We start from the raw sequence: 26,870 nt of genomic DNA on the forward strand, positions 1-26,870 counted from the left end.
ACATATTCATTACAAGTCTGTTCTACTTTTCCCCAAACTTCTCAGAATATACCACTAGTTGTACAACTTCATGAGTCTTATTTATAGGAAAGCAATTTAATTGATTTTACATCAATGGAAACAGGATCAAAAATACCTATTTATTTTTTTTGCTACTCTACCTTGTAACAGTTTGGAAAGACATTGCAGTAAGATTTACAATACTTTTAATTATTTATTACATAACTCTGTCCAAGTCTGAGGCAATATAAAAAGGCTTTCCCTTAGCATTACAGACACAGCTATAATCAAATCTTACTTATGCAATTGGGAAAAATAAAAAACCTGTCAAGGAAATCCTGAACAATAAATTTTTAGCAAGAATAAATAATTTTTTTATAAATACATTAAAAAAATATTTATTACTGTTTCAATATCAAACTACTACAGAAAACAAACAATCCAAAATTCACTCCAGTTTTCTGGTAGAAAGCACTCAAATTCCTACTATTTTATTACCCTTTAGATGCCCGTAGCATATACAGGTTTTCTTTTCAAGGACCATGTAGTCCTCAGCAAGTGGTATAGAAATGTTACTGGGAAAAAATATGAGGCCTTGTCCTTCCTGGATTGCTGCTACAGTAACATGATGGTTGGCAGGAGAAATATGAACTAAATTGCTTCTCTTTTCATGAATGGCTTTATACAAATAGCATAGGTTGGGAGAAAAAGGGAGAAAAATATATAACTTTAAATTTTGTTATTTGACTGCCTGCTTGCATCCAGAACTGAAAAAAACAAACCCAACCACAAGAACAAAAAAACAAAGAGAGAAGAATATGCTGCTCAAAAAATTTAAAAGGCTACATTCATATTGTACTGTAGTTGGATCTTTATTGTTTGCTTAGCATTCATGTGAAATAAAAATTAAAAGAACCTGTTGCTGACATAGAAATGAGATCTATACTTACAGCAGTGATGTGTTCCCCCATCCCTCAACAAAAAGAAATCCCATACTGGGTAGGAGGTAGATAAAGTAAGAGCATTTCCTGGAGAGAAGAGGAGATGAGAGGGACAAATGGGAACCTCTGAAATGTACTTATTTTACGTAACTTTGAGAAGAATTTCTGTAAAAAGAAATGCATATCAATATGAAAAAAAAGTTGTGAAATACAGCTTAACTGCATTAGACATAATTTCCAGATTTCCATAGAGTAACTAGGCCTGGACTGATTCTTCACGTTAATCTGAGCTCATAACTTCTGTGTCAGACTGCAAGGAAAAAAATGGCACAAGACTTTTTTAAGAGTCCATGAAGTGGGAGAAGCTGATTACCAGTATTCTGTATACATTAAGGGCATAGTAGTGCTTCATGTGCTCTTCTTAAAAGCTAAACCAACAGAAACAGCTAGCAAAAGACACAGTGGTGAGGCAGGGCAGCTAAAAGATGAGAAGAGAAGTAGTTGTGGTAAGCAGAAGAATGAAGCAGCATAGCAAGTGGAGCAAGAAACAGCATCTGGCAGAGTGGCAGAAGCCCCAGGTCACAGCACCAAAGCTCTGGCAACTTGAACTGGGCCTTGTTGAATCGCAGGAGTCCACAGTTCCCAAAGTAAGGAAGGTTTTAGTTCAGGAGTGGGGAACAGTCAGCTGGCCTAGCTGTTGCCTTGCTAAAGAGGACTGCAAAATTATTGCTATACTTAAGGAATTAGCCCTTATGTTATTTGTTTAATGAAATATTGTTTGCTGAGTCAGTTAATTTGCAAGAAGAAAAAATGAGCTCAGTGCTCTTGAGATTAATTCTTGCAGGTATCTAGGCATTTTACTAGATATCACTTTAAATTTCAACCTGGCCCTTGCTGTTGGCAGTTGTGTCCTGGTAGAAAAGGTGCATTATACCTCTAACAGTTGAAACAATCCACCTCTGCTTCTGATAACTTTTGTATCACTCATTCCATTTTGGTTATTTAGAATCAAGACACTGTGCTTTATCTTAAATATGTGCATTCTCTCAATCAATAATTAATTCCTAAATCTTATAGCCTGTGCTTTATGAAACATTAGAGTAGTGTTTCCCTCACATTTTTCATCCATTTGAAACATCAAAAATGCAGCCTCTGAATTTCCAACATAGGCATTGCAGAGTAAAAATACAGTGTGTGTGTGGAAAGCGATTGCTTTAAAATACGTCATGAGGTTAACCAGTGGCATTGTTGTGTTTCAGCAGAAGGGTGAAGCATAAGAACTCTGAAAAGTAAATTGTCTGAAAGCTTGAACAAACTCTTCACAAAAATAAAAAAGAATATTTTTAAAAAATCTATGGCTTTTAACACTTGCTGCAAGTACTACAATGGCTTGGCAGGCAGCAAGACTCATTCTACCCCCTTTCCCACTTTTATAAATCTAGGGAAAAAAAAGGAAGAAAAAAAAGACCATAGTATTCAGTATGTCCGGTGTATTTAGAATGCCGCAGTGTACAATGCAAGATAAGCAGCAACACATGCTGTTTTGATGTGAGTTGCTCTATCACTACAGCAGAGCAGCAATATCCTCAGTAGCATTTTGCAGGCTGAGCTCAATCTAATCGTAACTCTGTAGCCAAGGGATGCACAGTACATCTTCTATTTAGTCTTAACTACTTATCACCAAATGCCACAGCCACTAGAATGCTTTTTTCATTTAACATTAGAACAGACGGGCAGTAGACCATTAATCAGAGCCAAACACTGAATGAGCAATCATGTGAGAAACAGAACTCAGCCATAAAAAAGGCTTCACAGTTTGGCTTAGTAACTGAATGACCTGCTAGGATAAAAAGGACCAACTATGGAACAACATTACCTGAAAAAAAAATCTACTAATAGTGGTAAGGTGTTTGTTTCAGTGCTTAAAGAAATTAATTCATACAAACTTCATCTAATAGTCTCTAGTACCAGTGGGACTTCTATAATTAATGCATGTCTCCAAGCTGATCTCTTGGAAAAGCTCAGACTGAAGTGTTACTAACATGGTATATACAGGAACTAAACAGCTCCACAAAGTTAATGCAACATTACAGTTGCATAGGTACAGTTTTAGAAAGCCCAGACGTACAAAATGACAGGGTTCTAACAGCTGTAATTAACATGGGACTTCTCCCTCCCCCGCTTTTTTTCTTCATTCTAAGACATATTATAACTATGCGTCATTTACCGCATACCATCACAGGAAAACAAATAGGATGTGCCATGTAACAAATCTATTAATAGGACTTCTTTAATTTTTTAATTTTCTTTTTTTTCATGAATTCAACCTCACCTAGCTCTAGAAGCTGACTTTGTGGCTGTCGCACAAAGAAGATGGAATAACATGTAAAAAGGAATTTAGCTATGTATGAGTCAACAGTGTGCAATAGCGTAGTCGCTCTTGCACTAGAAGCGCTACTCCATGACGCATATCCTACAGAGAAAGAATACATGAGCTGTCACTGCTTCCAGCAAATTTAGATTTAGCCTGTAAGACCCTTACCAGAAAAAAAAAAAAAATCTGTTTGTACATATGAACATAGTAAATATTTACAGTTAAAGTTTGAGGCAGACTCAGGAACAAGAACTATGCCACCTGATTCAGTGACAAGGCCATTCTTCTTCCGTATGTAAAGCTGACAAGAGTGTTCATAAGCAAGCAGAGTTTGCACTCTAAGGGCCAAGAAGGTAACTTCCTCAGGTAGTATATATGTATTTTATTGCTTTTTCAGGTCCACTAGGATCTATATGTTATAAAATACATTAAATTAATATGAATTATTGAAAAATGAAAAATACGTGAGTTTAATATGAAACTGAAGCTGAGTATGCAAATAATGACCTGGTTTAATAAAAAAAACAGGCACCCCCACAAATTCAGAGATACTAGAATTATCCTCAAGACAAGAAATATAAGCCCAGGGAACTGTACTAACAAGATATAGCAAGGCGCAGTTATGGCAGATAAACAACGGAAACTCAAGTTACCTCACGTTCTTGGAATTGGTCTACCTAAGCCCTTCTGCTTTACTTAAAACATAATACATTTTTTTCTACCACACCCAAAGTAACACTTTGAATCTCAATGCTCTTCTCCTTTTCAGATTTTCTTTTGGCAAATCAGACATATTACTCTTCTGAAAACTGTCTCAATACTACATATACTGCTGCATATATTCACCACTACTGAACTTAATGCTTGACCTGCTGTGAGCACAGCTCTACACAGCCCTCCTCCTCCCTTGCCATTGATTCATCTATTTCTGAATAACAGGAGTCTAATTAATGCCAACTATTTTTCAAATCCCTGACACAAACTTGAGTAAATTTCCTGTACTAAAGCTGACTAAAATTTCCAGTCAGTATATGCTGTGGAATCAAGCAGAGGCAGAGGTGGAGACTCAAAAAATCACCTTCAGCCATGAACTGAACAGATTTTCAAATAATTAGTTTAAAATATTTTCTGTTCAAAGGGACAACTCATCACCTACAAAACAAAACTAAATATTTATCCCAAGGACCACATTTATACATATTTCAGCAGGAACCCACATATGCACATTGGGAACTTTTATGAAAAAGTTAATTTAATTTGCTGAAAACTGATGTTTGGATTCAGCCAAAAGTATTTGCTGAATTTCTTTCATTTTGTTGATGTCTGGGTTAAAAGAAGCAAATCGAACTAAACTTTTAAAATTACAGTCTCTGTTTTTCAAAATCATAAAAATGACAAAACTTAATTAACATCATCAAAGGATAGACATGCAAGTTGAAAATCCTGTTTGTGAACAAAACAATACTTTCTCATTTTATCATAGACAAAAAAAGTTTCAAGTATCAACCCAAAAAGTCTTACATGCACACAGCTTTAACTTTCAGATGTATATGAAGCAACTCCCTAAAAATTTCTTTCTGAGAAAAATTAAAAAATGCTAAATTCCATTATGCAGATTCATGATGTATTTACGCAGCACACAATAATTCTCAATTCTACTTTTGTCTGTATGATCAAAAGCCCCTCAAAAAATCCAGTCTTTGAGGAGAAAGGAGGGGATCTTTAGCAACCATGCTAAGAGAGCAAGCATACACATTTCCCTAGCCCTCCATTACCACAGGTAACAGAAGAACAGGACATAAAGCAGAGATTAACTTAAATTGTATGCTTTGTTTCAGAAGTGTTACCAGAAATTCCACCTTTTAATTTTTCAATTATATTTGAAACTAGAAAAGCAGAAAGAAGTCATTGTTCCTCGTATTTTCCAGAGAAAAAAACCCACTTAGCTTGTCTATTTTGTTGCCATTAATTCATCACTGCATTCATCTGATACGCTTTAACTTACAGGAAGTGTTTCTGCACATGTTTAATTTAATTTTTCCTGTATTTTCTTAAGCAGTAAACCTACATCTTTAAAATAGTTAAAAGCCTCACTGTGTATTGTTGCAATTGAGAGAAATTATGACAGAGGACTTGGACTGGATTAAGAAATGATGTTCCACATAGAGGAAGAATTTCTGTATAAGGTTACATTTGGCATTTCCAAATGTTTTCAATTTTTGATATTCATTCTAATTACCAAGTCTTATTTTTTTTTCTTCAGTTATATTTTCAGAATACATTTTTCCAAAATCCATGATGCTTTTGCTAAAATCAGATTTGCTGCTGACAGAAATCACTAGTAGCGAGATCACTTCTTTTACAATAGATTCATCATCCAGATGGTCTATGAAAATATATGAAATACACTTAAACTTATCGAAAGACTCTATCCTTCAATACACCTTTAAGAGTCTTTGCTAAAAATAAATAAATGCGAAAAAAAATCCCTACGTGGTACATTCAGGTTTTACAACCAATCAATTCCCTTCCTTCTCTCTTTTCCCTTTTGTTTGTATCAGTTGATCAAAAAATATTTGAAAACATAAACTGTTCTTCATCCAGGCATTCAGATAGACAGCTACCCTAAAGGATTATCATTAAAGGACTTCAAAATGGGGATTCAGCTCCTGAACTTAGTTCTTACAACTGCGATATTAAGCTTCTCTCAAATGATAGGTCTGAACTGAACTATGCCAGCAGGCTAAAATTGTAGCCAAGACTCCATCTTTTTATTGGTATACTTATTAGCATTTTTTAGACGTGTAATTATTATCCACTAAATAAAACAGATAGGAAATGAAAAAAATGAGTATATGACATTGCCAAGAAATGCTCAGGGTCTTATAACTTCCATGTAAAACTTCAGATTCCTCAGAAAAAAAACAGATGAAAACATGGTCTGTATCACAGTTTATTACAAACTTTAAAAAAAGTTGATAGTTGTATAAACTGGGGAAAAAAAGTCATTTAAATACCATACTGAAGTGGCAGTATGTTAGCAACTTGCTTAACTTACTGATTAATTGCAGCTAATTAAAATGTCAGCCCTCTAGAACTGTTAACAGCTCACAGCTTTCACTCTTCTTTCTGAAGCACGTTAAGTTTGGATTTCTTCCCAGTATAATTGCTTTAGTAAAAGCTGGGAACAAAACATATTGAAAAAACAAATAAACTAATATGTTATTTATTTAGAGGCTTCTTTTAATTTTTGTGTGACAATATTAAAATTAGATTAGCCTCTGAACTAAAAAATCCCTGAAGAGTGACTCAAAGTATTCAATAACCAGAATAGCCTTTCCTCAAAAGAGCAGGAAAGCAGACCTGGGAGGACAAGGGAATCAGCATCCTTTTAGTATCTGCAACTCACCCTCTGGACTATTCCTTCCCCAATCTATCGACCAGTACTCACTGTGCTTCAGGATCAGTCTCACCTTTTGTAAGCTGGCATGGAACAACAATGCAAAGAACAACTAGAAGCATCAGTAGCCTCACAGACATTGATGAAAGTTTACAAAACACATATATGCTATCCCATTAATCAGCGTGTAAAACACAAGTAATAGGGTAACCTGAAATTACTTTAACTATCATTTAAAAATATAAAAATATAAAACTCTTAAGAGTAAATTAACTGTCAAATAACAAAAGCAAGACTGTCTCCATGTTTTTTAGAATATTTTTAAATTGCATTATCAGTATATCTTGATTTTTTTTTTTAATATGAGCATTAAAACTAGTTTGTTCTTCCATTGAATTTCCTGGCAAGTCTTACCATTCACATTTCAACATCACCTGCAGGCCTTTTAGTTAAGATTGCCTAAAAAAAGTTTGTTTCCAGCTTGAAGACAGCAGAACTTTCACACAGGTTGGCAGAACAAAATGCCACTCCTAGAAATGTGGTTTCTTTTTTTACCATCTTTTTCTTAGAAGGAGGACAGATTCTCCCAGATACCACTCCACTACAAGGATGGAAGGCAGATGACTTTGTGCCACATAACCACAGCCAAAATGTAGCCATATTCGTTGAGAAGCAGTGATTACAGAGCATCATTTGATAAGCTAGTGTCTATAACGCAAATTATAGCAAAACAATCATTTATCTCTGCCTTTTCATATATATTGATTGGATGTCAGACAAATCGTTTCACCAGTCCAATAATTTTCCTCTGTCAGCTTGTTTAATGAAAATTGGAAGGAGAAGAAAGGAAAGTCACCTTACAGATATTTAAGTTATAAACTGCATTGAGATAACTATACTAGACTTTTGTACTTGCGAACTTAATTCATACCCTCAAAAGAAAAAAGCTATGACAGGAAAGTAGGCACAATTTATTCAGGTTTTTTTAGGAATGATTGTTAAATTCAAACATCTTGTTGGCCTTTTGAAGGCCAAAAGGCTAAAAAATACGCCAAAATTGTGTTGGTGAATTTAACTGTGTCCTCTGCTAAACTGTATTTTCCATACATGAAAAAACTAAGTTTACAACATCAAGTCAAATAGATGCACGTAGATAGTATCATATACCAATACATTATATATCATCTTTGAAGAACCTTACCAAATGCAATGTTAAGGAAAGCAACTGATGAATTTTAGAGTATAAAGAGCTTTCTAATTTCTTTGGAACGGTGCACTTGTGATTATCATCATGGTTATTCCAGATGATGAAGTCTGTAACACCCAGGGTTACTGACTAGTGTGCAGGTAATATGTGACACCAGCATACTACACTGCTAGCAAATTCCCTCAAGTACTATGTAGATTGGACCCAAAAAAGAGTCTTGGTCAATCATTTGGCAAACCTTTAAAATCAAAGTTCCTCGTATGGGTCTTCTGACCTGGATTCAGGTTAAAGGAATGTCTTCCTTAAATCTTTAAAAGAAATAGTCTTTAAAGCTGGTTGACAGCAGCTTATTCCATGTTTTAAACTTAAAAGATGACACAAAAGTCGTAAGGAAAAATTCCTTTTTGTCATTGCTTCTGAATTGAAAAGTATAGCCTTGATATGTTATAATTGCTGTCAAGTACTTGTTTCAGCTCTTTTGTCACAGTTTAGTCAGGATTCATTTTCCCCTTCTTCTTTGAATTGGGATTTTCATAGCAAAACAAGCAACAACTAGAAACTGAAATACAAAAGAAAACAATGTTTCTTTGTGCCACTGAGTCAAGCAGTAATTGCCCTGAACTGACAAACTTAATCATTTTTAAACCTAGCACAAGAGACAACCAACTCAATTTAGACAGTCTATAGAGCTCTCCTCCTCCTTCCGCACAGACACATCTAGTCTGAAGGTCTCTCAGCTGTTTGTTCATTTCAAATTCTCCCTGCAAATAAGCCACACGTTTAAGAAGACTATCCAGATAAAATTCCTTTTCCAGAATTACTACAAAATACATTTCTCTTAAAAAAAAAATGAACTGGTATCTACAGGTGAATTCCTATTAAATTTCATGTAGATAGTCCTGAAAAAGTTTAAGCAAATGGAGAAAGACAACAAGGTGCTGACAGTGCCCCAAACACCTTCCTAGACTGCAAGTGACAAATTAAAAGACAGATTTGGGCTGAGACCTCCTCCCACACACACCCTGCCCACCCCCACCCCCCAAACTTCTAAAGTCAAGTTTCTCTTATTTTTAACTTACTTCCAGGCAGCAACTCTAATAAACCCTCAAGTATTACACATTAAATACATTCACCAAGATCAGCACTTCATCACTAATACTGACGTGAAGGCGACAGATCTTCACTACCGTACAGAAAAGATAATCATATACTTGGGACTATCACAAGTTAATTGGCAGATGGCATCTACTTCTTGGTGTTTTCTTTAAATTTTATTTTTCCTTTGGCTTGTTTGCTTCTCTCTTTTTAGAATTGTGTAAGCATTGAGATCACCATTTAAATACAAGGGGAGAAGGTACTAAAGAGAGGACAGTTTGGTCTGTTAAGGATTTGACACCACACTTACCCCAACAGATGAAAATATAGAGAAAGATGAAATACTAGCAACTTTAATAATTTTTGTAACAGAGCACTTCTTGAAATTTGAACATTAGTTTCAAGCTAGAATATGTATCATTGGTTTACGCCATAGTCATAGACATTTCTTGCTGAGTACTGGAAATACAATTTTCTTTTTGCTTGCCATGGTAAAAATCAACATGCCAATGCCCAGCACAGAAGGGTACACTGAAGATCATTTTCAATGCTCTAATTAATGTGAGACAAAGGGAAGTAGTATGAACTCTATTCCCCCTTTCTTAGCCTCTCTGGTAGTCCTTAAAAATTAGCTTACCAATTACATTTAAGTGCTATCACTGGTGAGATTTCAAAGGCAGGGGGGAGGCAGGGAAGAACAGGGGAAGAATCTGGTTAACTTCAACCACAAAAAGTGCCTCAAGTCTTTGCTGTGACTACTGAGACCAGAGATACATTATGCTTTAAAAAGGAAGCTTGACTCTGACATAGCCACACACAAACTCCTTTTTCATGGAGATTTAAGTGGCAAGAGTTAGTTCTATTGTGCACAGTTTTCTGACAGAGACAGCCACAGCCTTACACTTCCTGGCTGCTTCTGCAGCAGTGTAAAATTAGGTTGTAACTTGAGATCCAGTGGGGGTATGTACTAACCCCAAATCACTACTTAAATAATACTGTGAGATGCCATTTCACAATCTGAGGAGGCAAGTTTGTAGTTGTCCAGGGAAAAACTTAAGCACTTGTGAAAAAAACAAAACAAACCATATTTTCTAGATATCAGGTTTTAAACTTCTGAAGAAGGCATCACTGAAAAACCTCTCTTTCCAAATCAATATTTGAGAGTATAATACCCTTATTTGTGCTTGGCACCTGGCTCCAAACTGATCTCACTGTTTTCATGAGGACATCCAGACCATTAAGCTTGAGTCAGAGTGGTAAATCTGATCATAGTCTACAGCGCTTTGCATTTACAAATGTGTTTTAATGTTTGAAACACTTTATGTAACTGCAGTAGATTGTAACCATCTCTTTCATATTATATATCCTTTACCTGCCATCTCCTTGACAAGCTATGATTAACATTGTATTTTATAATTTTTTAATCATGTCAGAGTTGCATTAAGATAAACTGATGAACATTTTTCCCTTTTACAGAACAAGACATAGTAAACTGCATGAAGCATATTCATGATTAATGCTATGAACAATTAGGTTATGTGTGTTTATTGAGACCTTGGCACCCACTACAGTTCCAATTCTATTGCAAGTTCTCAAATTCTTTCTAAAGGAATTGCAAGTTCAGAGGCCTAAATTAAATTTAGTAAATCTGTTTAATACATAATGCTGACAGAATTTCCAGTGTATAATCCCATCTGAAATATGGGATAAGTAAATCAATATTTTAGTATACACTTCTTTCCCTGCACAACTTTGATTATATTCACCTGTATCGGTATCACAGAACTAATTTTTTCATAACCAATAGGGAATTACATTTAACACTGCTATCTGTATGATGCTGCCTCGTATCTTCTAGAGGTACTCTGGCACTAGTTCTTCTGAATTTAAGAATGGGCACTGTTCAAAATGATAAGGATTAACCATAGAAGTTTGGGGGCATTATTCTACTGCACTTCATTCTCAAAAATTCTTGAACAGAAATGATGGAAAAAAATCACCAGTGCATAATTTCTTTAGGTCACACAGAAGTCAAATCTCAGGTGTTCACTACTTTTTATTGCTGTACAAAAGCACTCTTGATTCTTTTGCCTCCTTTTAACATTCCATCCCAAGAACACAGTTTCATTCTATTTCCATTTTCATCACAAACATACAGTTCGTTTCTTTTTCTAGGTCTCTGTTTAGTTTCTTTATAGAATTAATCTGTATGAATGTTTGTTTGTAGAACTATAGAGCATACTGTCTGCTTCTAGAACTAATCTTTATGAAATGCCTGCACCGAGGCATGTAAAGGTCAAGATCTTTAAAATCCCCTTCTCCTGGTCAAAATAACATTTTGAAGAAGCAGAAAGGTAAAGACTATACTGAATATAGGAAAGAATTAAATCTTCATTCCTTCCCTCCACATAAGGCTTCCACATGCTATTTAAATATACAAATAGGAGTAACAAAGACTGTGCAAATGGCTTGGTAACTGCTGGGATAACCACTGGGTGATACAATACATTCTAAAAGTTTTTTCCTCTGAGATCTTATTAGCAGACAGGAGCAAAATGGCTCAACAGTCAAACATAGAAAGTATTGACAGCCATATCTTAGAAGTCACTTTATCAATTCTTTAACCAATTTTCTTTTGAAGACAAAGGTTTTTATAAATTTATATTTTGTGTTATAAATGCAGCTCCTTACCTATTACCACTCTCTCAGAAATTTGCTTTCAATTACACTGAATTTTCAATGCCTCTCATAGAACATAATCATTTCAGCATACACAAGCAAGCAGTCAAAAATATCTCAAAACCATTATAAAGAAAAAAAACCAAAACAATATTTAAAGAACAGAAATTGGAAACAAAAAACCACACTGGAACTAGCAGTATGCAATCTTTCTGCATCACTTTATAGGCTATTAATTTCATTAATAGAATCGGTAAAATTTTTTTCAGAATTAAACCTTATTTTTTGTTTTCCATCAGTTCTGCTCAACTGGAAAGTTTCCATTCTTCTATTCTTCCCGTTCCCCCTTTGCAGTATTTTACAATAGGAAAGCTATCACTTGTAGTTAGAAATAGCTTTTCATGATCAGAAATAGCACCATATTAAAATAGAAAGATTCAATCTGTACTTCTTTAAAAGCCCAAGAATTAGACATTTGCATCCTTCCTCTCATCTGAGAAGGGCTGTAATTCATCATTACTGCTATTACTTGTAATTGATGAACACATACAGCTGAGAATTTCTTGAGGGAAATGGATAAAATAACTTTCAGAAATGGAGTAAAACTGACATTGACTGATTCTCTAGGACTCTTGGTCTCACTACCCAGGACATAAAGATAGAGGTGGAATAAACAGAATTTCTTCTCATGGATGCTTTTGAATTTAGTACCTTAAGCCTTCATGGCTCTCTCCTGTGAATCTCATCCCTCCTGGGAGCATTCAGTTCTGATCAGAAAGGCTGGAAAATCAGTGGCCATTGGTGCCAAAGCAGTTGCCATGCTCCTGAAATCAACATCTTGATAGACATGTCCTCAGAGTCCTCCCCAGACAACTGAAGAGAAGTAGGGAAATCTCTGATGAAACGAAGAAACTTGCCAAGTCAGTAGCTGATAAATGGCATTATTAGGGGCTTCAGCATCCAGGATCTCGTCCCTATCCAGAGATGCAGGCAGATTTACTCTGCCATGATACAATCAGTGTTGCTGTAGCTGGACTAATATGCATACTGGTAGCTACCTAGGTTATTACTACGCAAGCTGCATTTACATAGGGTGCACTGAAAACTCTGAACTGCAATGCAAGAACGCTTTTCTGATACACATAAGACATTGTTTACTACTTACCGAAACAAAAATTATGACAGATGTAAGATTTGCATTTGTTTATAGTTCTCCTATTTTTTAATGCAAATTAAGCATATTCTTCATCAAGGCATGTCATCAGTTGTATTCCCAGAGGAAAATAAATTAATAGAAACAGCTCTTATTTTAAATGCTGATTTCTTGTCAAAAAGATGACATATCAGCTCCAATGAAGTCAGATTCTCTGATCAGCTTATTCTGTCCCCTCCCCCTCCATTGTAATATCTGATTGACTTAATGGCTTACTTCAGAAAATGGAAACAATTAAACATCTCCCCCCCCCCCCAAAGTATCTATCACGACTGTGTAGTCAGGAATTACCCTTTTTTTTTTTTTTTTTTTTTTTTTTAAGGTAAACTTTTGCATTCCTTTTCCTATATTTCAATCACTGGTTTTGAGGTAATGACAGAGTAATATTCAGAGAAAAATGAAAGTGATTGGGTTGACTGAATGAAATAATTTTCATTTCACTACGTCTATTCAAGTCATTAAACGCTCATTTCTGCCTTTTAGTAAATCAGGGCTTAGATAACTGGCAACTAATGGGCTACCTTCCCTGTTCTACCAACAGTATAGCAATTAGTACTTCTGCAACCCAACAGCACATTCCCTCTATTGGCTTCTTGCATTCTTGTATCAAAATTAACCAACTAAAATTCTTAGAACTGTTTTGGAAGTCTTATTTCCACTCAGAGAGATCGAAAATATTGAAACTGCATTAAAAACTTGGGAAAGAGAAATAAGCTGCAAGTAAAATAGCAAATTAATTGGTACTAGAGAAGTAGTTCTGGTGCTTTTCCTAACTCATATTAAAAAAGCAAGAGTAAACATGATAGCATACAAAAAAATATACAATTAACCTGTCAAAATCATTCTATCATAGCAAAGAACTACAAGATTCCAGACAGAATTAGAAATTTTGGAATGGAATACTTCCAGTGACAATGGAAAGACGATGAAAAATTTGGCTATATGAAACGTTATTTATCAAAGTAGCTGAAAAGAGCAAGAAATGTGTTTCCTAAATGAACAGTGTAACCAGGTGCAGTCTTTCCTTCCAATAACAGATGGAACAGACACTGGTTAGTCTGTTTATATGTACATTTAAAATAGGGGTGCTCTTTAGTTAGCTTTGAACATAAACTAATGCATAATATCCCACACAAATATCTTTAATACTGTGTCTCAGTGTGGCTGGGTTTTGTTTGTTTGCTTTGGTTTTGTTTGTGTGGTTTTTGTTTCTTTTTTCTTTTTTAAAGAACAACCTTCAGCAATACAAATATGTATGGGGAAAACTTCTCAAACATAATAGACTCATCTCTCAATCTCTCAATGATGCTGGACCAGCATCATTCCTGTGTCTCATTTGGCTGCCCTGTGAGTTTCAAAAGTTCTGTACAGGTAAGGTAAGCAACAGGAACACATGAATAACTGATCTCCAATTTTCTAGACAAAGAAAAAAAACCACAATTGGGGGGATTTAAAAATAACACATTTAAAAAAAAAACCCTCTCAATTTTTTTGATTTTAAAACAATTAAGTTCCAAGAAAAAGCATCATTTTGAAATGAAAAATTGTGAGGTCTTGTTTGGAAAACATCAACACTAAACATCATGATGCTTTCAACGTGATGTTCTTTTTTCAGCAATGATCCATACATAATTTCTTTAAGAAAGGCTGGGCATTCCATCTACACTGACTGACTAAATAATATTTTTACCAGTATCATGTAAATTAATCTCTTTCCATACCTCTCTAGGACCGCTTTAGTCTTTTCATACACAGCAAAAAATACTTCACAAGTAACCTGTGGATCCCCAAGTCATTCCTTCTTTGCAAGAAAATGACCTAACTGGGATGGCATGAAGTATCTGTTCCACCGATCTTGCATTTGACCACTAAGAAATAATTTATTAAATTGTAACCATTTGTGCCAGTATTGCATGGTCATTTCTGGAGATGAACGAATCACTCACATGGCAACTGTATCTGCAGATCTGTCAGTGGGGGATTTTTAACCCATCTGTGTGTCCCCTTGCCTTCAGAAAATACAAGTTGTCGATTCCAAAGGTGTGTTGTATGTTTTTTCTTTTCCTTTCTAAATCAAAATGACATATGGTTTGAAGTCAGAGAGGGAAATCAAGCAGACTGAATGATACTTTCCCTTCAGTGGTGCCTGTACAGTAGGTATTCTGTTACAGAAGATACAGCTGGGAATAGGTGTAGTTGCTAACTGCTGTTTTGTGCATCTGTGCAACAGTATCAGTAAGATCATGGCAGTATCTCAGAGAAACCTGTGCGCAGCCCACTGGACTTGCTGTGATAAGCAAAACTGATAGCAGTGCAGTCCCACATCACATGCTAATTTACAGATTTTTACTAGGGTACAGAAAAAATATGGCTGTTGGACAAAATAGTTGTTAAGGAATTATGACTCCAAAGACTGCTTTGCATTTTCTCCACCAGTAAGAAACAATATCCTACAACATTCTTAACAGAGCCAGAAAGCGCAACCTCCTTCCAGGAAATCAAGTCATAGAGAAAATGAAATACCTGTGAGAAAACTGGAAATTATACTTAAATTTATAGACTCCCAGACTGCTGCCTTAATTGCAGGCCATACTACCTGTGACATCTTACATTGGTATACCTGCATGATGAGCTTATTTCTTTCTGTAACGTCATTAGCAGTGGAGTAGAATATATATACACACACACACATACATATATATCCAGTAAGAGTACATTGCTTCTGCATTCAGAACAGCGTAACAATCTGCAAGGGCACCAAAAAAAGACAATCTGATGTCCAAGTCTAGATGTAATCTTACGCACATTTGAAAAGGCATGCTTGGACTTTGCTATGTGAAAGAGCTTCAGATATGCTTCTCCTATTCTTAACACAGAAGGCACATATTTTCCAAAAGTCAGCACCTCATCCCAAGAAATACCCACCAGGAATACATATCACAGGTCTTTAGATTACCAGTGTAGCTACTAGTTAATGTGTCTTCTGCTGTAAAACTGATATCCTACAGAGTGGGACTCAAAGCTATCAAAGAATGTTAAATAAAAACTGTGTGGCACAGGCGGACACCAGACAGATTCAGACACTCACTGATGGAACAGTGACAGTAAGCAGCAACTATGGTGTGATTGCATCTGTACCGTCCTTTGTTTTCTCAGGTGGGAAGCCCACAACAGTGTTTTCCACTCAAAAGGACTTCAGCAAATAATTGCAGCTGAAGGAAACTGACCTTGGAAGGATCTATACCATGAGCAAATTCCATATAAATGAGAAGTTGAAAAAGCAGTACCAGTTATTGAAGCCTCTGTCTCTGCAAGAGTCTTTGAATGTTATGTTTTGGCTACATGTAAAGCCTTGCCACTCCATTATTCACTTAAGTCCTTCTCAAGTACCATCATCAGGCTAACAGAGTGTGAACTAATGGTAGAAACACCATAAACGTACATTTGAACCTTGGGTCATCCAACAAAGCCCCATAAAACCAAAAGTAACATAAGCTAACTTCGGCATTTATATGCAAGACCATTTGTAATTTTAGAGCCAAAAAAAAATGAGCTAGAACACCTGAAATAAATAGAAATAGTACCATTTTTCTGCACGTCTTGCAAATGGCTTTTCTCTTTAGCTTTAAAAAAAATAATGCATGATTTCCATTGAGGAGAGACCACTCAAATTCAGGAACATTGGTTTTAATTTGGTGGAAAAAAGGGGATCAAAATATTTGGCCTTGAAATAGAAGAACTAGCCATGGAGAAACTAGCACCTCTCCAAAATTATATTTATGAAATTCACATTCCCAGTGCTCAGGAAATTGTAAGCTTTACAGATAAACAGCTAAACTGAATTAAAAAAAGACTTCACTCCTTTCTTCTTTTCTGTGTAACAAGCATTGACTGTCTTTCCTGAAATGTCCTGAGAAGCCCTTTTACTGGTGTTATTTCATGCCTTTAGATTGATTTTTAATTAAAAGTTGGTTTCAGCTCCATTTTGTTATGTTTTTAGGGACAGAAACTATATAGTATGTCCCAAAGAGTGCATTGAGATACTATACCTTTGAATTTGTATTACTATATTGTGATTTTCAAAGAAAAAAAAATAATTAGAAGTTAATCTAATGAATAATAATGAGATAGAAATAAAAAAGATTTCTTAAATGGTCACATTCAGCAAACACTATCACAAGGAAGCCAGTAAAAACATAAGTAAGTCAGAATATTTTAAGTATTATTATTTTTACCAAGAAGAGAAGTTTACTGGAAAAAAGATTCTCATACTAGGGCACTCTACTACAGTTACAATGTTCCCAGTAGGACCGGGAATTACAAAGCTACATAACATGTTTTGATAATTTCTTAGTCAACTCCATGCAGTAGCTTGCAGTACATTGGCAATGCTATAGCTATCCATCAGATAATCATAAGTATTATTGTTTATTTTCCAAAAAATATGGGGTCCACATTATGTATTCAGGAATCAAAAGTACATTGCCAAAGCATCAGTGCATATCCCTCACAAAGGTCCATTCTAATCAGATAACATGTGATATTCCCTACACATGTGCATGTTTCTAAATACTTGCTGCTTCTATTATGTACCTACTCTCTTAGATAGTTGTCATTTTACACTTAGCAATTTGGAACACAATTAACATTGATCTGACAACTCCTAAGATGCCTAGAATAACTGCACCCCCTCCCCACCTTTTTTCCTCCTAAGCACAGGTGTGAAGGAAGGATAATTTTTTTTAGTTAGTGATCAAAAAGATTCAAAAGAGAAAGGGAAAAATGGTTTATAAAATTAATGTACACTTGAAATATTTTACTTGTTCAGGCCCCTGCAAAATTAAGTACTTACCAAGTCTTATGAATCTGTCAACTGGATTCAGTTATAGACGTATTTTGGCAGAGGTGTTGGCTGTCCTCTGACAGAGGGATCAAGATAGCATAATTTATTTTATAATAGTAGATTGCCCTTTGTAAAATAATGACTTTCAGACACTGATTAAGGTGCAATTCAACTGCTGTTTCCCTTCCTTCCTTTTAATTTAATTCATCTTATGTTGAATAGGTGTAAATTATAAAAGAAAGATTCAAATCTGAACATGCTCTGATGACAGAAAGAGGAACACAAACCTTTCTTTGCACATATGGCATACAGCACGTGAAGGTACATTAAAATGACATTAGTCACTGTAACAAAGTGTCCTTCAGTGTATCTACAAATACAATTTGCTCTCATTTTCAAATAATTTTAGACTGTCAGAATGAAGTGAAGTAGCTTTAGCAAGACTAAAGGATTGGACTTCGACAACGGTAAAAGGGTCAGCGTTTGTTTCTCACATAACCTTGGATGTTCTTGGCAGTTATAGGTACTGGACTCAGGTATTATCCACTGATTTAAGGACCACCCAACTTCAGTTGTAACATATGTCCCTTTGGAAAAGGACACTTTTGCTTATATTTGGTCACAGTATAACAACTGATTTCAACATCAAAAATATTTTGTTAATAATATTTTTGCCCATTTCCTTGTACAATCATTATATAGCTATTCGCATAAACCACATTATTTTCACTTGGCTATTTTCAGAGATAAGGTATTTGTGCTTGGTCTGACCCCTCAGCTCAGAACATTATGTCCTTGTGACATGCTGCAATCAAAAAAAGCCTGTTAGGAATGCTTTTTAGCTGACATAAAAGAAAAAATAACCGTATGGAGAAAGAATGAATAAACCACTTCAATTTGCTCTGAACTTATGTATACCTGAACGCATAGCATCTTTTTGAATGCTTTCATAATCATGCCAGTCCTTCCTTTTCAATCCATCAGTCCAGGTAAAGAGCTGTCCATCTCCCAGCCCCAGTGGAAGTGTCTGTGAAAACAGTAAACAAACAAACAAAAAAAATACATACATATATGGTTTGCATTATTACAGAAGAACATTTATATGGCACAAGCAAATAAAACATTCAGTTTATCCAGTGCAAATATTTAAACTTTACTGTGGTAAATGAAGCTATTTTTCTAAATAGTGTGAGAAAAAAACATTAATTTAGTTCTTGACAAACAATTACGGGAAGTATGTCAAACAACTTGTGTTTAACATTTCTCTTTCCAGCAGTGTCCTGCTACAACTGCTTGGCAAGAAGCTCATGAAGTAAATGGACCACTAAAATTGAACAGGTTCCAAAAATGCCTCATCCTCTAACTCATGAAGTACCTTGATGTTTTCCTTAAACTGTCACTTGTGCAAAACTAGAGTTATAGTTACTCAGCACCTTTCAAAGCCCCCCTTTAATTTTGGGTTGTGTTTTTTTTGTTGTTGTTGTTTGTTTGTTTGTTTAAATAGCTAATGATGAGTTACATAACACATAAGGCCAGGCTCACTGCATCAGAGGCACAGAGCAGAGAGACCCTCAAAGCACTTTTAAATCCTGTAGATCTTTCTTCATGGTAAGAGATAATGGGAAAAAAACAAACCCACCAACCTCCCCCCAAAATACCCAGCAAAAATCCCCCATGCAACACGCAGTTGGTAAGTTGACTTCTCCTTTCCAGACTCCAAATTCTTGAGTAAATCGAAGAACTGCTTTTTGCTTCTAAGCAAATTTATCTTTCTAGAGCTTTTCTTTTTTCTCATTCTTTCTGCCAAATGCTGGTATTTTATAAAAAATAAAATAGTAAAGTACCATTAGAAGCACATTATAAGTACACAAAATTTAGATCCACAGGAAGTAGTACAAAGTTGCAGAAGGTTTCAAATGAAGTCAGCCTTTTTTTAAATGGTTAATTTACAAAAAAAGAGGTAAAAGAAGCAGAGAAAATTTTGATAAGCAAAGAAGATGATCTACTGTATCTGTGCTGAAGAAAGTGAAGAAGCAATTCATTGCTGCTTAGGAGTAACATGAAAACTCTAGTTCTGTTAATTCTAGGCTTGAACCAGTAAGTTGTCCAGAACAAAGCACATACATATAATGCATGTTACAAATGTTGTTATCAAAGGGTAGGTGAAAACACACTTGAAAAGTAGTTCCAGGGAAGCAACATTTGATCAGCCTTCTACTAGGAAATATTGAAAGATCTACAAAAATCTTACGAATATGTAAGAGTGACGCTCTGAACTTCATGTATGAAGTATGTAAACCCAATGAACATTGGACTCACCCATCTTCTCTTACTGATTTTACACTACTGGCAGCACAATACTTGATGATACTCAGTGGCTCGAAGTGAAGTTGTCCCAGCCTTTTCAGTTAGGGTTTCTCTTTTTAGGACAGACAAATATTTGCCAAGCTACACGGTGTGGATCTAGTAGCTAAGCCATCCTTAAAACTGGGGTTTGACGGCTTTCAGAGTTGTAAGCAAGAAGTGAGGAATGCCAGGCATGGCTGGTTACCCTCAAGCAAAGGATGCCAGAAATCCGGGCTGACAAAGATCCATGCAGAAAACCTCTGCTTTGGGCCAGCTGATATTTCTGAGAATGTTGGATATTCAGGGCAAAGTGTTGTGAGCTCAGTGCTCTCCAATAAATACCTGAGTTACTGAGAAAAATCCATCACATTCTGCTACTATGACCTACTTTTTTTAGTTTTAATATTAAAGGCAACTTATGTTACGTATCACCAAAATGCAATCCAGCCTGTGTTTATTCCTCTATTACAACTTTTGCAGATATATTCCAAGAAAACAGTCTGTTGTCATGTTTTAATATAATAAAAGTCAGAGGTTCACACCTGGAAGAACTGAAGAATTGAAGATACCCTGATAAGACTATTTCATGTTATCAAAATATCTAACCTTTCATGTCCTCGAAATGAACTCATTAATTTCAATAATTTCAGAGTTCAAATAATGCTAATGTTCTAATAGTAATATGAAATAGCTTGTTTCTTAAAATCAGTAGCGTAAGGTAGAACACAGGCTGCAACAAAGTTAACCATGACTCTTGAGCCCAAATTCCTAAAATCATCCACTCCAAAGCACTAATTGTCTCTATAAAGTCAGGCCCAGACAGACTGGCTTCAATTAAGCTTCTATCCCTTGTTGATATGGGAGCAGCTAGTGTAAACCACTTGGTCCCAAAAATTCAAGACTATCAAAACTATCAAAACCAGGATAAGCTTTATTTTTGTGACCCTATATTCCTATGCTGTCTTATTTCCCTAAAAATAGTTATTTAAAAGGCAAGTTTGCAGCACACTGAAAGAAAGCCAAGTAGCAGAGTTTGCAGCTGGTTTCCTGTTGCCTATTTGCATTTTGATGCCATTACTCTAGAAAATATTAATTACTTGTAGGTACTTTACCTGATAACATTTACAAGTCTAATGTACCAGGGGGCCCTCTTGCAAGCATAATATAGTTAAATAAATACATTCACTAAAATTAATCTAGCAAAAGGATAAATATAAATCCAAATACCGTGTGAAACACACAAAGCTAAATGACGTCTTGCTGTGGCTCATATTTTGGAAGGGTTACATTGCCCTAAGAGGAAATGGGAAACAAACAAATCCAAAACCATCGTCTTGGTGCCATCGTAAGTCCCTGTTTAATGACGGAGGGTTTTGTTTGGATTGTTGGGTTGTTTTTTTTAAAAAATAAATCCCTTACCTGTCTCCCATCAAAATACATACTGTTAAGAGAAATCAATACCATGGTGATTTTTTAGCTCTAATATTCTTTCAGTGTAGTGGGGAATTAAATACAGTGCCCTTGCAAGTAGCTTCCTAAGAGTGGTATTCAGACAGCATAATCTCAATGAGGAGTGAACATTGTGGCCATTAAAGGGACTGGAGTTCATGAAATTCACCCTGTGTACGCACTAGTTTTACTTCTGCAGTAAGCATGAAACAGGGCTTAGGAAGGGATGTAGAGTTTCACAGCCAAACTCTATGGAAAGCAAGAGTTTTGCAGTGAAAATTCTACAGCTCTGAAGAAATCAAAACTGCCTTCAGTCCCTCAACTGAAAGAACTTTTGTTTTTTTTTGATGTTACTATATTGCTTAACAAGATACAAAAGCACTTGAGAAAAATGGTTCCTCCATTTCATTTCTGCCTAAGGGTAAACAAATTGCATTTTGAAGATCTTAAAACACAGTTTCTGGAATGTTTTAAAACTGCTAAAAGGCTCCATTGTAAAACTCTGTCTAAGTATACTCACATGCCTCCTTCTTCCAGATGGCGACTGGAAGAGCCCCCATTTCTAAAACATCTCTAGCTGGCAAGTAAGCAAAGGAAGGATATGGAAAAAAAAAGGGGGGGGGGGGAAATAATTTCATAGTCTTATTCTAGCCTTGCCTTCTCCCTACATACTCTCTACTTTTTTTTCTCAGTTCTCCAACTTTTTGGATACGTTGTTAATTTACACTATTTTGCATCAAACTAGAACAAACTCTGGTTTTGTTAAACACAGGCTATGAGTATCTGGTGTAATGGCTAGATAATAATAACCAAGATAGTGTTGCTACTTGTAAGTACGCACAAAAAAGCCCAGAAACCACATCCCAACCTCTACGGTCAATCTCAGAAAGACAAGTTCTGAATAGGTGAATATGAAGTCACTTCACAAGATCAAATGTGCTAACAGATCCTGATTCTGAATTTTTGCTGAACACATGTTTAACCATAAGCTGATGGGCTAAACACAAATAAAATTAACCACACCACATAGGTAGAAATGCTAAAGAAGGCAACTGTCATGGTTTAACCCCAGCCAGCAACAAAGCACCACACAGCCGCTCACTCACTGCCCCCCCCCCCCCCCCCCCCCCCCGCATTGGGACGTGGGAGAAAATTGGGAAAAGAAGTAAAACTCATGGGTTGAGATAAGAACAGTCTAATAGAACAGAAGAGACTAATAATGTTAATGATAACAGTAATAAAATGACAACAGTAATAATAAAAGGATTGGAATATACAAATGATGCACAACGCAACTGCTCACCACCCGCCAATCGATGCCTAGTTAGTCCCTGAGCGGTGATCCCCCGCCCCCACTCCCCCCAGTTTATATACTGGGCATGACGTCCCATGGTATGGAATACCCCGTTGGCCAGTTTGGGTCAGCTGTCCTGGCTGTGTCCTCTCCCAACTTCTTGTGCCCCTCCAGCTTTCTTGCTAGCTGGGCATGAGAAGCTGAGAAATCCTTGACTTTAGACTAAACACTACTTAGCAACAACTGAAAACATCGGTGTTATCAACATTCTTCTCATACTGAATCCAAAACATAATACTATACTAGCTACCAGAAAGAAAATTAACTCTATCCCAGCTGTAACCAGGACAACAACAAAAGGAATTCTTCATTTTAGGGGTAACATGAGCAGCCAGACCAAAAAAGATTAAATACATGCTATAAAACACCTTATCAATTCAGCACAAAATTGGGTTTAGACATTTAAACAAATAATCAAATAAGCTTGGTTCCAGCCTATAAAAGAAATATTTATCAAGGATTACTAATCTGTGGCTAAGCAAATTACTGAGCCATAGCTCATCGGAGACAAAGTATTCTGGAGTCTGCACATTCTGGGTTCTCATATATTTAAAAAGCAGCAACACTGCAAGATTGGTGTGAAGTGTTAGGTCTACATATACCTGTAACTGCAAGGGTAACAATACTGTTTTGGTATATGCTAGGGCCTAAGAAATGGGAAGTATGACTGGAGAACATTATGGTTCCTTCCAACATATGCAGTAGGGCTTCTTTCCAGTGGAAACCAAGGTATGAAAAAGGAGAAGACCCGGGCATGCCTGCCCCCACCAGTACCTCACCCTAACATAGAAGCGATGCTTATATGTGTTCTTTAGTGACATATCAATACATAGGAATGAGAAACCAGCCCAGCTGATTAGCTGAAACATACTCAGGGTTTTCCCCTCCAAAACATTTCTGTAAGTCACTCACAAATAGTGCAGTCTGCCTCTACAGAACTCAAGAACTATTTTTATCATTGTAGCACTATTATAATAGTAAATATCACTCTGTATACAAAGAGCTGGATTTTGACCGGCTGTCAAAAAAATCCTACAACAATTTATCATCCAACCATTTGTTACACGTAGTATGCAGCTGTGAGTTGCACATTTTTAAGTGTTTCAGTCTGAAAGGCATTACCCACCTACAGCAACATTACATACAGCATCTGCCTTACTATTTCATTTTCACATTAACCTCAAACCTTTTGGGATGCAAGACTGATACAGTACTACACAGACTCAGAAGATCCTTCTCCTCTAGAGAAGACTCAACATCTGGTTCAATTACAGAGAATATGATAAGCCCAAAAAATAGCACAATTATCAAAACCTCACTCACAGACTATTACAACCCTCAGAGGGGGGGGAAAAGCTTCTCTGCTGTGACATTTGAAAGCTCGAACTCAGAAACAAGTGCCTCCATTGAATAACTCATTTATTTTTAATTTCACTCTTTGGAGGCAGACAATTAGAGGAGACTCAGGCAAAGGAAGATGATATATCAATGGAAATGCACCTTTCTCAAAAAAGACAACATAATTACAGATTCACTTTGAGCCTGAGGATTTGCTTACTAGCTCTAGGGTTATTTTACTAAACACCAACATACAATCAAATACTGCATTAACAAAACATCATATGCTGATCAGCATAACCATTTCCAATTGTTTAATGAATTTTAAGAAATAATCTTACCTAGAACATAAGCACTTGTTCCTGTTCAGGAAAAAGATGCACATGGGAAAGAAAGGTTGTAAAGTAGTACTGAGATTAGACAGCTTCAGGGATGTTTCAAGAGAAGAATAAGAACAACCACTGTTTGATTCTCCTTGTTCTTGAAATAAAAGATTCTGTATAGTGTTTGTAAACAGTGTTGTGTAAAACAGATAATTCACTTTTTTTTTCCATCCTCCTAACACAGATAACTCTCAGGACTCTAAGCAACTCAGACCAACTACTCTGATCAAATGACAATAATTAAAAAAAAAAAAAGAAACAAAACAGAACCCACTGAGCAATTAAATTCATTCCTTTAGCAGAATAAAGTTAAGGAACACTTTTTAAAGAGTGGTGTCACTGGATATACCACTGTATGTTTACTATAAATCAGCTGCAAAATCACAATGTGTCCATTTCCCAAATTTCTTTTCTGGTATTATCACAAGCATAGGAAGACAGACATTCTCATGAAGCTTCCTCCCCAACAGTTGGAATGGTCATGAAAACTACCAATTTGGAAAGATTTCCCCTTTTTCCGTTTATGCTAAATTTTAGCATGAGACCATCAAAGTGAAATATTAGGACTACAGCACCCAAATCTGAAGTCAAGTGCTCTCTCACTTGCACACACAAGCAAAATCCATTCTTGGGCAGTGACTGGCTGAGGATATTACAAATGAAAACCAAAATACTATTTCCCCTATGGATGTGCTTGATATAAGGCAGTCTGACCTATAGGAAAGGTATAAAATCCAAACATCACACTATCTCATCTCTACGCCTTTATGCTTAAGCTCTGAACATCACCTGTGTGTCTCTCCTTCCCTGTATCTCTTCAGTGTTAGACTAAAAACCAAAAAAGATCTTACATCTGAATGACCCAAAATAACTGAGATCTGCATATAGATATTTTGCAGAGCGAACAGGTATGATACAGTCCTTAAGCGCCTGTGACCATAAATGGAAGTAGAGCAATTTGGATCCACCATGATCTTTCCTAAAGATACAAGGAGCCCGCAGGGCACAGCCTGAAAATATCAGCTGACAGTTGTGAACCCCCAGGCTACATGTTTCTCAGGGTCCTTCTCTGGGATGCTGTCCCTCTGGGAGGGGAGCAGTGGCTGCAGTGGGTGCAGTGGCAGGCTGGGGGGAGTGGGGGGAGAGTGGGCAGCAGTTGCCTTGCCCACTGGGGCACCCACGTCTCGATGCCATTCACAGACAGTTTCGGTTGGCCCTGCACCCCTGCTGGCCAGCCACTGCCTCCCAAAACTGCTGCCCTTCGGAGCAGCACTTTGGGGACATACAAGAGATGCCCAGGGAGAACTGGAGAGACAAGAGAGCCAGAGGAACATTTGAGGGACCTCATCCTACAGTGCCACCCTCCCACATACTTCAGAGAAATGACTGCCATAGATCTGGATATCCTCATTAGGCTGGAAGACACTGAGGACGAAGCAAAGGTTGTTCAGTAAAATGTAGAAAACTACTATCTGCTATCAAGAGAAGGTGGTAAGGGCTCTAATGCTCAGAATCTTTCAAAAGAAGAAAAAATCAGAGTACATTCAGATATAATTACTGCCTTTTAATTTTATTTTTACTTTAGTTTTAAGTACTTTAAAAACATTTTTAAAAATACGAACCTGAATTGTTTTCTAAACCCTTGACTTGAAGCAATATAATAGAGCTGAAGACATGATGCATTTCTTCATATGCTCAGATTTCCTGTGCCATTTATTTGTTATACCACAGCAAATAAGTGTTCATTGCACTGACATTTACATTAGTAGAAATAATTAGCCCAGCACATCAAAAAAAGGGCAGCACTTGATTTAGTCTGCGACATCTGAATGACTCAAGGTTATTTCATTTTTGAAACACTTACATCAGACTTTCTGTGCTTTTAGTTTCTAGAATATCATGGACAACCCAGTAGCATCATGTCATCAACTCCAAATTAAAGCTGTTAATAATGTTATTTAGAAAATGCCAAGCTCCCCAAGCATTTCATTACTGAGATTTTTATGGACAGGTATAAAAGCTGTTATTGCTGCACTACAGTTATATTGTTAAAGTCACAAAACTGCAGAAAAAACTAAGTTAAAACATGAGTTTTAAAAAACATCACAATTTCCTGTTGAGCCAGTGTATGAGTGCTTGAGCACTGGGTGAATGAGAACTCTGTAAGGATGCATTTCCATGCTGGAAAGTTGTAATTTATCATGTCAAATTATGGAGGATTACAGTTGCTTAATAATATACTTTGGTA

At 36.2% G+C, this 26,870-nt stretch overlaps 1 protein-coding gene across 1 annotated transcript in view; it reads right to left on the bottom strand.

Annotated features, from left to right (window-relative positions):
* GALNTL6 (polypeptide N-acetylgalactosaminyltransferase like 6) overlaps window positions 1–26,870 on the bottom strand; it is a 505,591-nt gene that overhangs the window by 310,176 nt on the left and 168,545 nt on the right. The window contains exon 2 of the mRNA XM_075028453.1: window positions 18,671–18,779. Coding sequence (XP_074884554.1) covers window positions 18,671–18,779 — 109 coding nt within the window. The remainder of the gene's footprint in view (window positions 1–18,670; window positions 18,780–26,870) is intronic.

This window comes from Buteo buteo, chromosome 1 (genome assembly GCF_964188355.1).
Source record: "Buteo buteo chromosome 1, bButBut1.hap1.1, whole genome shotgun sequence".
NCBI classification, from domain to species: Eukaryota; Metazoa; Chordata; class Aves; order Accipitriformes; family Accipitridae; genus Buteo; species Buteo buteo.